This window comes from Gymnodraco acuticeps, unplaced genomic scaffold (assembly GCF_902827175.1).
Source record: "Gymnodraco acuticeps unplaced genomic scaffold, fGymAcu1.1, whole genome shotgun sequence".
NCBI lineage: Eukaryota > Metazoa > Chordata > Actinopteri > Perciformes > Bathydraconidae > Gymnodraco > Gymnodraco acuticeps.
In genome coordinates, this window is record NW_022990016.1 from 2025980 (window position 1) to 2039348 (window position 13369).

General features: G+C 40.5%; 1 protein-coding gene across 1 annotated transcript in view; it reads right to left on the reverse strand.

Annotated features, from left to right (window-relative positions):
* Nucleotides 1–13369, reverse strand: part of fer1l6 (fer-1 like family member 6) — a 46876-nt gene that overhangs the window by 7655 nt on the left and 25852 nt on the right. Inside the window, 18 exon segments of the mRNA XM_034213723.1 lie at nucleotides 78–218; nucleotides 308–436; nucleotides 979–1073; nucleotides 2023–2067; nucleotides 2484–2526; nucleotides 2614–2736; nucleotides 2854–3005; nucleotides 3587–3791; nucleotides 4037–4135; nucleotides 4749–4811; nucleotides 5095–5202; nucleotides 5739–5888; nucleotides 6555–6689; nucleotides 6998–7122; nucleotides 8537–8708; nucleotides 9380–9532; nucleotides 9657–9776; nucleotides 9936–10038. Coding sequence (XP_034069614.1) covers nucleotides 78–218; nucleotides 308–436; nucleotides 979–1073; nucleotides 2023–2067; nucleotides 2484–2526; nucleotides 2614–2736; nucleotides 2854–3005; nucleotides 3587–3791; nucleotides 4037–4135; nucleotides 4749–4811; nucleotides 5095–5202; nucleotides 5739–5888; nucleotides 6555–6689; nucleotides 6998–7122; nucleotides 8537–8708; nucleotides 9380–9532; nucleotides 9657–9776; nucleotides 9936–10038 — 2161 coding nt within the window.

The following is a 13369-nucleotide window of genomic DNA, read 5'->3' on the forward strand; positions in this document are numbered from 1 at the left end:
ACGTTGAAAATCGCTGATCTAAACAGCTGTGCAGTTTAGTTTGAATGATAAACTGATCTGTAGAAATGAGGACGTACAGAGACGATGTAAATCCTTATGAGGACTTGGACCTTCCCGTTGTCAGGGACTCCTCTGTTGACTTTGATGTCTCCCATGTCAGCGGTATCTTCCCACTCCTCCACCTCGTCCTTAGTCATCTTATACAGGCAGAATCGCCCCTGCAGAGAAGATTTAACACAAAGTGTATTAGATCAATAGTTAGGATATGTCATTGGTTTCCAGGGAGGACATTAAACTATTGTCTCACCTTGAATTTGCCAACAAATCTCTCATCACTCGCCCCCTCTTCCTCATTGGCTTTTCCTCTGAACAGCTCATATGTGCTCACCCAGTCATCAAAAGGCCCAAACTCTGCCTCCAGCTCCTTGCTGTACAGCTGTAGGGACATTGTCAGCACACACAAATGTTTTACCAACACATATTCACAAGGTTTTTAATCTCTTAGAATATATCATTAACTATTTATGCAGACTGGAGAATCCTATACCCCACTCAGATCTTTGCTTTACAACAACAACAACAACAACAACAACAACAACAACAACATTCATCCTTGTATAGGTCAAATGATATATTTAACAAATGCACAAAATATTCAAACCACACAATCCTGGTAAAAAAACAACAACTTTACAGTGTATCCTTTTTGCACACTGATCTGAGGCACCCACTCTATAAACCAATGACAATGATAACTTACATTGTATATCCCGATAGGTGTAACACAACTAATAGGAGAGCAAGGAAGCTGTCAATCAAAACAATCGATATACAATCTAATCTGTGTTTTCTGTTGTCCGTTACTGTGGGTAGCTTTATTTGTTTTTTTTAGCAGTCTTTCATTTGGAGCATCTAGTTGGAAATCAGTCAGTGTCTGCTGTGATCATGATGAACTTGCAGTGTTTATGCACCAATTACCTTTAGTGTGGCTAATTTAGTAGACTGGACAATGTTTGTCACCAGTGTTCCTTTCTCTTTCAGTTTTTTCTTCTTGTCTCCATCTGAGAAGCTGACTGATGAAACAAACAAGACACAAAACGAAGTGGCATGGATGTGAAGAGAAATCAAAAACATGTTTTTGCATTGTGATGTCAAAGCAGTTAACTGCAAGGAAAAAAAAACCCAAATCCATCACATTTTAACAACTTAAGAAACACCATGATCCCAATTGTCATTCATAAGGCTAGAAGTGACACAAGAGTCGTTTAAAAAGTACCAATTAGTTCCATGCATCCTGTGTGTCTTTTCAAGAGTTACTTATCTCCTTAGAATAACATCTTAGGATACACCCAGTACATTTTTGGCCACCACTTTGTCCGCTACTGAAACTATCTCGAGGGTAACAGTGCTAGCTGCAGGGCAGATCATGCAGAGACAGCATCATAAATCCAGTTCATAAACAGGTCAATCCAGAGGGTTGTACCCCAGAAACCAGAAATAGCCCCCAGAACTCCCAGCTTTCAGAATACACGTCACCTGGCAGAACATTAACATACGCCATTAAAATGTGCTCTCCCTTCAAAGGGTATAGTATGCAGAATTTGTTTTAGAAATGTTATGGACTTATACAAAAAGAATCATACTCAATCATTACTTGTGGCCCACTAGGAAAGTATGGCTGTGTTTTCTTCTTATTTTGTAGAGTTTACATTATTGGGCAAAAGCAAAGAGCACCACTCGGATGTATAACCCTGATCCAATAAGTACTGTAAGTTATGCAGCATGTTCTCAATCAAAGGTTGCCAAATACTGATTTGTCCAGAGACCATCAGCATCTGAAACATAGACAAGCTTAAGTGCAGTTATACCATTGTCCCCTTTTTTTTTATTAACACTCTAGTTTGCTTGACTGTTGCTGCTCTCTCTTGCTCAGGGGCCAACTTTAAATACTGCTGACATTTGTACCTTATATACCTTTAATGACAATCTTTAACTATTGTAGCTGCATGTCTTTGTCCTTACCTAAGGAGCTTATTCCAGCGCTGAGCAAGCCCTCCAACGGCAAAGCTGCAAATCACAACAATGTGTGTGTGGGTCGGGGGGAAATGATTGAGTAACCCATCCTGAAACCACTTGCATATTTATTTGCATAAGATCTAAATTGATAGTATCAGTGGTGAAAATATTAAAGTAAGTGGACTTTTGCAAAGATCTCCATTCACAATAATGCGGCAAAAATAAAAATGCACTATGGTTTTTATTCAACACAACTTCTTGTTTTTGGAAATCATTCCTATTTTCTACCATTGTTTACCTTTACCTTCAATATAGCTGCTAGTCAGAATGTTGTGATTGTTATTTAAAAACTGTAATGTTTCTGGTGTCAGAGACCCGATAAAGAATAAAATAATACTTAGCGCACAGTATTTAATTTCAACCAAGTGTTCAAAGATAACCTAATGTCCCATCAGAGGTGTTCATACCTTTTTCAAAGACCTTGGGGAATAGAGAGACGTCCAGTTTGGCCTGGAACAAAAACAGAAGGGCACATGTTCCATTATTTGACTTACATGTTTTGGTTCTTTTGCAACATAACTCAGATATCAGTGCTACCTGTTTCTCCACAGATGCGTAGTATTTGGACCACCAGTCGATGACACACTCTGCTGATTCGTCAGCTATGGTCCTTTTCTTCCTCTTGGTGGAGCGACCACGAGTGCCCGCTATTTTGCTGTCCTGGATTAAAAATACACAAAAAAAACATGCAAAAGATTATTTAAATTATGATAATATGTTATCAATAACAACATTTTTATTATTTATTAAATTATTTATATATGCAGTATCTCTCACCTTTTTCTTCCTGGGTTGTTTTTCCGGGGTGGGTTGAGCTGGAGGCGGAGGAGGAGGAGGAGGAGGTGGAGCTTCCTCCTCCACAGTGATCAGGAAATCTTCACTTGTTAGTACCACGGTTGAACTGGTCTCTCCAGCAGACTGAAACAGTCCTATTGGGAGAGAGACACAAATAAATCTTCCTATGGGAAAAGATCTACTTAGCCTACTGGATTGGAGGATCAATCAAGCAAAATGTGTGTTTTATAGAATTATTATCATGATTTTGAAATCGTAACACCAACAGGTACAGGACGTTTTCTGTCACATCAATAGATGAAGTTAGAGGAACAACATGAGATGTGCCTGAACATTTCCAGCGAGTGTGCTTACATATTTTCAGTATTTTTCAAGTTCAATAATGAATTTTCAAGCTCACAAGGCAAATTGTTCATAAACCCAGAGCATTTGCATTTTAGTAAAGAGGATATTTTAAGGTTTAAAAAAAATCGTTTTTGAACATAAAAATATGAAAAAATACTTTTACAATTGGTTTTATGGTTGCAAAATCATTCAAAGTAACAATAGCTTTTTCTCCACCGTCAAACCACAACGTAAGATGGCATCAACAAAAACAAGAGAGACAAATGTAGAAGTTGTTGTTGACCATATATAATATGCTTGTTCAGCTTCCTAGCTTTCAATAACAGCAGCACATTGGACACCAACACAAAGTCACACACACATTTATTACCTTCATCGCTTAGTTGCTCTGGCATCAGGACCTTGGTGGGTTGGTGTGTTTCTACAGGAGCAGGCAGGGCTGGGGGGGGAGTGTATTTGAAGGCCTTGAGATTGTTGATGATGTGGTTTCCAACTAATGTGCTGCGACCAAAGGCCCGCCAATCCACAACAGTGATGCTGAGAGGAGGGTGGAGGAGCTCGTTCTCTGGTAACTCCTAAAGCACGGCAAAAGAGAGTAGAAATGTTATGTTATGAAAATAAAAGATTAAACAAACGTATTTATTCCTCAGCCAGACTCGACCCAGGGACACCCTTGTCCACTTCATGGGCATGAAACATGTTTGATTGTTGAGCATCCAGTTCCAAACCAGGGGAGTACACTGTCAGCTTTCCATACGATTTATAAACTCACATTCAGCCTCCAGAGCAATAAGGTCTATCGATGCTGTGTTGGTCTTACCAGAACTATGGCATCAACCAGCGTGGTGAAGTTTGGGTTGGACTTGTACTTCTGAATTACGGAGGAACGCAGGGTTTTACCGGCACACTCTATGAAGACCTAGACAAAAGAAAGCGTTGGTTATTTCATTTCATGCTGGTTTTATCATCTTTTTTTAATATTTAAAGCGGTCACAATTTTGTAGATCCTTTCTAGTGTGAATTAACTGGTCGAGGCAAGACTCATTTAAAGCTACTTCATACCCGAAGGCAACCTGAAGTACTATAATACACAATAAACACATACAAAAAAAAACAATAAAAGCAAGCAAGCAAAAGCAAGATGCATCACTTGGTAACCCTGACTCCCTAAATGCATGAAGTGTGTTTGTGGCCTAGCATTACTATCCTTGTGGAGACCTAAATCTATTTACACAGTCACGTGTGGGGACTGGCCTCCCTTATGGGGACAAAATGGAGGTCCCCATGAGGAGAATCATTAATTTTAGGGTGAAGACTTGGTTAGGGTTAGTGTTAGGGTTAGTGTTAGGCATGTGTTGGTTATGGTTAAGGTTAGGATAAGTCTCCAGGAAATACATGTAAGTCAATGTAATGTCCCCTGAAGTAATACATGGTATGTGTGTGTGTGTGTGTGTGTGTGTGTGTGTGTGTGTGTGTGTGTGTGTGTGTGTGTGTGTGTGTGTGTGTGTGTGTGTGTGTGTGTGTGTGTGTACCTGTGGACGATCAACAGACAGGAACTGAACCTTCTTCAGCTCTCTCAGACCCCAGAATAACACCTGGTGGACAGAACACCCAAAAAAAGGTTTGGTAACTAAAATCTCTGGTTGGATTATGAGTCCAAATATTTTTGAAATTATAAAATTGACGTAAGAAAGTCCTGTAGTGTAAACATTTTAAACCCCTTAACCTTTTATATTATCAAACTAAAAACAATCCTATACTGGCAAAAGAGCATCGATAGTAGAATAATATAATGTTTTATTGACATTTTTTTTAGAGAAAAATAAAGAAACGGGATACCAAATACGTAGCATGCATAGAGTCCGAAAACATACACACCTCCAGCCTGTAGGTACTGAGAACAGGTCTGATGTTGGCAGGGACTGTGTAGAAGCCGCCTTCTCCTTCCTCCAACGCCGGCAGACTCTGCTTTGCGGAGTTTTGGATCTACACATTCATGACAACGAACCTAAATCATTACAAGTGCTTCTTTCTATATTCTTCATCGTTCATCATCATTGCATGAGACAAGGACCTGCTTGTTATCTTTCTCAAAGTTTTACCATTATTTTCTTTTCATTTTGTTTCTTATTTGAATATTCGTATATTACAAGTACAGCTATCATAATGGACAAGTATATTTTTTATTGAGATTTATATTTAAGTTGAATATATTATTCTAGAGTAGACCTTCTTCATTATTCTGCATTTTGTACCGTTACTTTAAGAGAACGCTCCCTGGCGCATTTACTTCAGTTACACTGTCGAGTCACACAGTTTTCGTACCGTGTCATTTTAAGTTTCATATCAACAAGCAAAGGAAACTCTCTGGATTTTACCTGCTTATTAAATCAAATCAAATATAACGTGTTGTATTCTTTTGTGAAATTCCATCAGATCGATACGAGTAGGCCATGGAAAACAACTGGATCACATTTCTGCGGTCTCAGTCAGGATGGAAACTAAACGTTTAATAGACTGGCCTGCAGTAGTTCGAATGCAGCCAGCAGGTCTCCCCCAGGCTGGCTGCCACAGTGCAGCGAGCTGTACTGCAGAGTCGGTGGGGTGTAGGCGTCGGAGGCTAGCCGGACCTCAGGCACTGCCACCGTGGCTCCCAGGTACTCCGCCTTACCCTGCAGGAGGAAATCAGACAGAGGACCCCCCAATTCAATTAAAACGACCTAAAACACTGATTAAACCAATGCTGGATGGACCATCTGCTACACTGGAAATAACAAATTCAGTGAATCTGCCTAAGCACAAACAAATCATTTATTTTGTCTACCACGCTAAGTCTTTCGGGGTGAGTAGACACCGTTTTTTGTTTTTGATGTATCTGATTACGAGTGTTCTATAGTATTACATGTGTGTGTCAACTGCTTTAAAGTCAAAAGTGCACAACCAAATGAAAATGTTCTCAAAGATTGTAGGTCAAGCTTTGAGAAAATCTATGAATATGAATTGTTAACATCAAATCAGAAATATGGATTCTCATGATAGCACTCTTTTGTCGAGTAACTCCTAAAATAGTTTTTGTTGATGTTGCAGATGTAGCTGCTGTAATGCAAGAAAACATTTAGATCTGAGCTGAGAATAAAGTATTAGTTTCTTGCTTTGTATTGTATCGTGTTGTTTCGTATCGTAATGTATCGCATCTAATTGTAATGTATTGTGCCGTATCTTGACGTATCTTGCCGTATTGTGACGTATCTTGCCGTATCTTGACGTATCTTGCCGTATTGTGACGTATCTTGACGTATCTTGCCGTATCGTGACGTATCGTATCAAAGTAGCATTACCAGTGCGTCCTCGTCGTACACCTCGATGACAATGCGTGGTGGCTCCTCCTGGATGTGCTGCAGATCTCCACTCAGCATCAGGCGGCCCATCGGCAAACACTGATTCCATGTCGGGCTGAGAGTCTGACTGATCACCTGACAGCAACAAAAAACACACCATGAACACAAACACATAAATAATCAGAACTTAAACAGACTACCTTGTCACTGTGCACCGAAGCAACTATTATTGTAATGCTAGGGAAATATTTTGTTAATGCTGCAAGTTTTATCAATATAATTTTGATGGTACACATGGGGTTTCTTCTCTTTTTCTAAGTGTATTCAAATAATGAAAGGCACAAGCTGCAATAAGACACAAGTTCACCTGTTACCCAAGCAGCTAGACGACCAGTATCCCAGAAAACATTATTAATGTTCGAGGAAGAAAAACACACACTTACGTTGGTGGTTTGGCTGTTGGATAGATATGTGACTCGGGCGAACGGGTCAGACAGGCCGGTGTTGTCTGCAGCGATGAGACCCCGGGCCTGATACATGTGGCACCTCATCTCAAATTCATACTGCTCTGGAAACAAAGACATACACACAACATAACATGTAGTTTAGGGTGACTTAAAAGCAGTTTATGCACATCCCAAAAACACGTTTATCTTCCTAGATAACTGATGTGGAAGCTTACATAAATATAATGTAACTGTGTAGTTATACTGTGCATGTCATGGTTCTTATTGGAATTTCAACAGTGAATCCTTTTAGTTGCATTTCTTTATCTTCATGTGTGGCTAATTCTCCCCCTTTTTCCCCGTGAAGTCAGTTTCTCTTTACTCCCTTTCTTGATAACATTTATACCATGAGAAGATAGAGAAAAGTGTGCTTTCTTCCCATTTGATACTATGTGTGTACTTTGTGTGATAGTTGTCAGACATCCTGAGGCTGAGGCTTGATCTCTGTCCTTTTCAGCTGAAAACCTGTTGATTCTGTTCAGCTTTCTTAAGACAAAAGATAAATATACCACCAAAGACAGCTGTTGTAACTTCACTGTCTCACTTGGAGATTCACATTGAATCTCCACGACAAAGGCAAAAAAGTACATGTCTTGCAAATAAACATATGCTCAAGACAAATTATGTTTGGTATCTGAGCCGCAGAATTTAATTATTTTGTCCTCATTGACCTCCAATGTTGTCTTTTACTAGTCAATGGTCAAAAAGAAGTCAAACAACATCTGTGCTGTTATTTGCAATATGGGAAGATCAAAGACAAAAAGCTAAAAGTAACCAGATACATGGAGGGATAGGCTCAATTCCAAACCACCCCTTACACACTACCCCTACACACTACCCCTCCGTTTGTGCGTTCGAGCGGAGGGTCCGCCACATTAAGTGCTGTTCCAAACCAACGAGTGTGGAGGGATAGTGGGTTATCAAGCCCTCAAACAGCGAGTCTGCATCGGTGCTGACTTCACCAAAACACCGAAACAAGCTGTTAACAAGTAGTTCCAGCAAACATCCACTGATAAACTGCGATGTTAACAACCTCATGATAACCTCATATGTTTTTAACTTAGGATCATACCTGTGTTTAGTCTAGAAAAAGGTAAATGTGTGCATTTTATTATAAAGTTGTGTATATTTACAGACTGTTGCAAAAACTAAGAAGCTTATAAACATCAGGTTTAAAACTAAAAGAGCTTTACAAAAAAGTAACACAATTAAAGATGTTTGGAGTTTTATTTGAGTTATTAATTTTCATTTTTTGTCCAAGAGATGCTGATTTGAAACCGTTGTTACATACAGTTACGGCATTCCCTGTTTCTGCCGGAGAGAGGGGAGGCCGTCCCAAAGCTTGTCGCTGTATTTACTCCCTCCATCTGAAAGGAGGGAGCCTTGTTTATCTGCGAGTGTCACTCCGCCACAGAGTGGGAGTGGGTAGGGTGTGGTTTGGAATTGGGCCTTAGTGATAATCTGCCTGTCGCTCACCTGTGCAGAGAAGGCTTATGGGAGGGCAGCTGGCGTCAGCGCCCCCTGTCGCTGGGCTGAACCCCGCAGGGAGGTCGTCCATCATGTGGTTGGAGTCTGAGCAGGTTCCAAACCACAGATACACATCCACCTTCGCTTGGACTGACAAGCCTGCAACACGCTTCCCTGGAGGCTGCACACATACACAAATGCATTTAGGAGTTTCCTCTGCCAGCCTGCCCACATTGAAAAATATTAAAGGTCCCCTATTATACTGTTTTTCATCAATATATGATAGGTCTCAGATATATACAAAACATGTCTCTGAAGTGTTTGGCTCCAAACACCAAACAGATCATTGCAGCATCCCATAATCCCCTCTGTTTCAGCCCTGTTTCAAAAGTGCTGATTCTCTGTCTGTTACTTTAGATGAAAATAAGGAGCCCCTCCCCACGCCCCTCTGAGAGAGATTTGGTTAAAAAGAACACAATGGTGCTCTAGGAGAAGATTCAGGTGATAAGGGGGGGGCGGGGTTACCTTGGTTGGTGATTGGCTAATGGTTACACAAGCCAACAAATCGTTATGACATCATAAAGTGGCCAAAATCGGATCCGCTCATTTTCAGACAGGTTTTTATAGAAATGGATCAGGACAAAAAGAGAGAGAATCTTTTTTCCTGAAACTTTCAGAGTCTCTTTACACAGAGGGGACACATGTTGATGTATGAAGACAGGAAAAAGTGGATTTTGCATAATAGGTGACTTTTAAGTTTCAAGGTGTGTGTGTGTGTGTGTGTATATGTATGTGTGTGTGTGTGTGTGTGTGTGTGTGTGTGTGTGTGTGTGTGTGTGTGTGTGTGTGTACCTTTAGGAACAGTGTTATGATCTTCCCACAGTGGGTTCCTCGGGCCTCCTGGCTGCTGGAGAACATCAGGTCTCTGGCACGGACCCGAGCATACGCAACACGCTTGTTGTTACTTAACAACCACACAAACATGTCTGGCACAGTGTGCTGGGGCTGTAGATGTGAAGGTGTACACATATGTGTAAGAAAATGTTGGAAATACAAGGTAAATAAAGTGGTTTCTCGTAAACCAATTGTCAGAATGTACATGTAACACACACACAATATACACACACACCTCCTCCACAAGGAAGCGTAGTTTTTGGGTGAGTTTCTTTGCTTTCTGCAACATTTCTTTCACACCACCAGCTTTTCTCTTCCTCTCTCCCAAGGACTGGGCCTCATCCATCATACTCTCCTGAAAAACACACACACACGTTCATTTTCCTTCGTTATTATTATTATTTTTTGCATATGAACAGATGAATGGAAAAAACACTGATGCCATTAAAAGTCTAACATATACTGTAGAGCATTTTTCAAGATCTTACAAAAGAAAATTCTTAGATTTTCCCACCAGTTCCTGTTTGCACATGGTGAGGCGTTTCCTGTCCAGCTGTGTCAGGTAGCTGGACTTCATCTCTGCCTTCAACTTGGCCTGTGCTGTTGTGATGAAACCCCTGCAGATACACAGTTTGAGGGCTTGACTGTCACTTGGGCAAGAGGTACATTGTTAGATACACTTAACAAAATATTTTGTATTCTAGTACTGTAGCTCCCATGTTATTTTGGTTCTCTGTGAATTACCATCCCAATGAAGCTGATCAGCAGCAGGTGGAAGGAGCATTCGGTGACATGTATCATGGAGGTACACGTGACTGTCATCACTCTTACCAATATAAGGTTATAGTCGACTTATAGTTGTGTGTCATAGAGTGCAACATTAGGCAATTTGCAGTGGCGACTGGTCATTAAGGCACAGTGTCAGCAGAAAGTAATTCAAATAATAATTCCAAAAAAATGCAAATAAATGCAAAAAAACCACATCTTAAAATATATTTTAAGATCATGTTTAATCATCTGATTCGTCTGCACATTGCTGTTTTAGTCTGTGTTCTGTGTGTTTGCGTCGCGATGAAAGCAGTTAATAAAATAATATCCAGGGGATGCATGCAGAGATGTCCTTGGCTGAGATAAGTCCGGCCGTGCGTCATGACTCTTTGAAACATCTCTGTTGCCGGAAATGCATCCACGAAGGAGCCGTGGAGGACCGTGGAGGACCCATCAGTGTATCCTCGGTTAGAGCTCCTCCAGCGAGCCTCCTCGACGCTCGATCCTCGAAGTGCATTTAGAGAAATGAGATGTCCTTCAACATGGCGCGCTGAAATTCATTTCCGGGTCACTACCGGAGGACCGAGGAGTCGAGGAGGGGGATTTGATTTGATGAAATGAGAAAGTGTGTGTGTGTGTGTGTGTATGTGTGTGTGTGTGTGTGTGTGTGTATGTGTGTGTGTGTGTGTGTGTGAGTGTGTGTGTGTGTGTGTGTGTGTGTGTGGCGAACTGTGATAATAAGATACATATTTTTGCTCTTTGCAGGTAAGAACGGAAATTGTGTAATTGATGAGTGAATATGTTATGTGTGAGTTTATGATCCCGGTTGGACTTTATGTAGTGCGGAAGTTTATGAAGAGAATTATGCAGAAGATGTGATGCAGCATATTTTTGGTATATTCATTTTAATCTCACCAATATATAAGAGGTGTATTGCATCATGTTATCCCTAAATATATGTGTGGGTATATACATTCCTGTGTATTAATAGTTGAAGGAACAAAATACATTTTTCCTCTTAAATATAGAGAGGTTTTTTATAGATTCCTGAAACAATGTTCCCTTTTTCTTTAAAGTAGATTAGCGCAATAGTCTTTTTCTTTCACTTATACCCTTTTCATCAAAAGGGTGCTTTAGGCTATTTTTGAGGGGTAAAATGCAGAATTACTTGTGAGTTCTGTTTTGAGTGAAAAGATTACCCTTTTGAGTGTTTTTCTTGGTTAACCATTAGATATAGTGGCTAAATTCGTTCTAAGTTAATTATGCGCATCCTGCAGGCCTTGAGAATTTAGTCACACAGTTAAGAGAGACAATGGTCCTTTTAGACTAAGGGTGAGCTTACTTCGGGTGAATAAAAGTTCAGAGATGATTGGGGGGGTATGAAGACAGTTAGGCGTTGTTGGTGAGCTAGTTCTGAGGATGTCATGGGATAATGACTGTTTTATTCCTAACAAGTATGGCTTTCATAAAGAAACACATGACTTGGGTGATAAGATGTGTTTTGTTGTAAAATGGGCCCGTTTGGTTTTCTGCTGGCCAGCGCTGGGTCACTGTGACAAAGTATATTTTGCGTCTGCCAATGAGAGGACCTGAAAAGATGACCAGCTGACCTCACCCCTTCCTTCTGTCTTCTGGTATATCTCCTGTCGATTCCTGACGTTCGGCCTCTCTTCACATGCTGTCAGGACAGAAGGATCTCCGCAGCACGCGAACCAGGGCAGAAGTGGGCCGGCTACTTCTTAAAACATTACAATATGATTTTAGTATATTGTATTATATGGTATTGTAATGTATTATAGTGCATTGCATTATTACCTTTGATAATTAAAACAGATTGTTTAAACTGGTATCTGGGTGTTCTCTGTCTGATTTCCTTCCTGTTATGATTTTAAGCAGGACTCGTCAAAACGACACGCGGAGCCGAGTGGGGTTATAAAAACCTCAAAACTCCAACAGTAGTAGTGTTTATGAACGTTACTTGTTCAGCAAACGTAACGTATTGAAAATGGCTAGCCAGTAGTTAGCACTGGTGGCCTAGTTAGCTTGAGCGAGCGTGAGGCGGGAGAGTAGAACTATGAGCCGGTCTAAAGAGCCCGGACTGCTCGTGTATAGTTAATAGATAAATAAATAAATAAGTTAAAAGAGATACCAATTGATTTGGTTAATGTGACAATATTCGGTAGACATGATTATTGTTTGGATGTTGATGCAGATGTTCATTATGTTTCTGTGTTAGGATAGTGAATACGTTCAGAGAACGTAAACACAGACTTGAGTGAAGTCACGGTGTGTGTGTGTGTGTGTGTGTGTGTGTGTGTGTGTGTGTGTGTGTGTGTGTGTGTGTGTGTGTGTGGCGAACTGTGATAATAAGATACATATTTTTGCTCTTTGCAGAACAAAATAAAAGACTTTCAAATGAAATGTGTAGTGGAGTGCTACTTCACTCTGTACCACGCTACATCTACACAGTGTGCCTATTGAGTGACGTGGGTCAAGCCCCGATCTAGCCCCTCTCTCTCACTGTCTAAGTCAGGGATGGGCAAATGGCGGCCCGCGGGCCGCATGCGGCCCCCACCTCCTCTTTTTGCGGCCCTCAGATTAATTTATAAACAACGTAATTTTTTTAATTACTTGTAGTACTGATACCGTCCACTAGACTCCTAGTTACGTCGCGAGCTGCGTAGATGATTTCAAATACCGCAAACATAATCTGTGACGCATTTGTGTGTATTGTGTTTGTTTCCCGGGGAAACCCTCACAAGAAACACCGGCTGTTGTTATGCCTGCTGTGACGTTAAGTTGCCTCTTGTAATTATGCTTAAATATTAACAAGCTTAAAAGTTGTTTTATAAGTTTAATATTCTTAAAACCAAGACTTTGTTTATTTGAAATCAGATGAAAACAAACTGTCACGGACCCTGCCGTGTTATCTATGATTACTACGCTTTTCATTCATAATTTCAGCCGGAGTGGTGCTGAGGAACAGCAGAGTGCAGGCTGACAGGTGTCTGTGTTGACATTCCCCTTATTGTGGAATAAGGGGAATGCAGAGACTGGCTACAAGTGTCTTAGGTTCAAGTTAGACAAGTAATGTCTGGGTTAGTGTTCATGAGTTCATGTGTATGTCATCTAATGGTTAATCTCAATACACACACATTTTCCGTGCTTTCCAATAGTTTA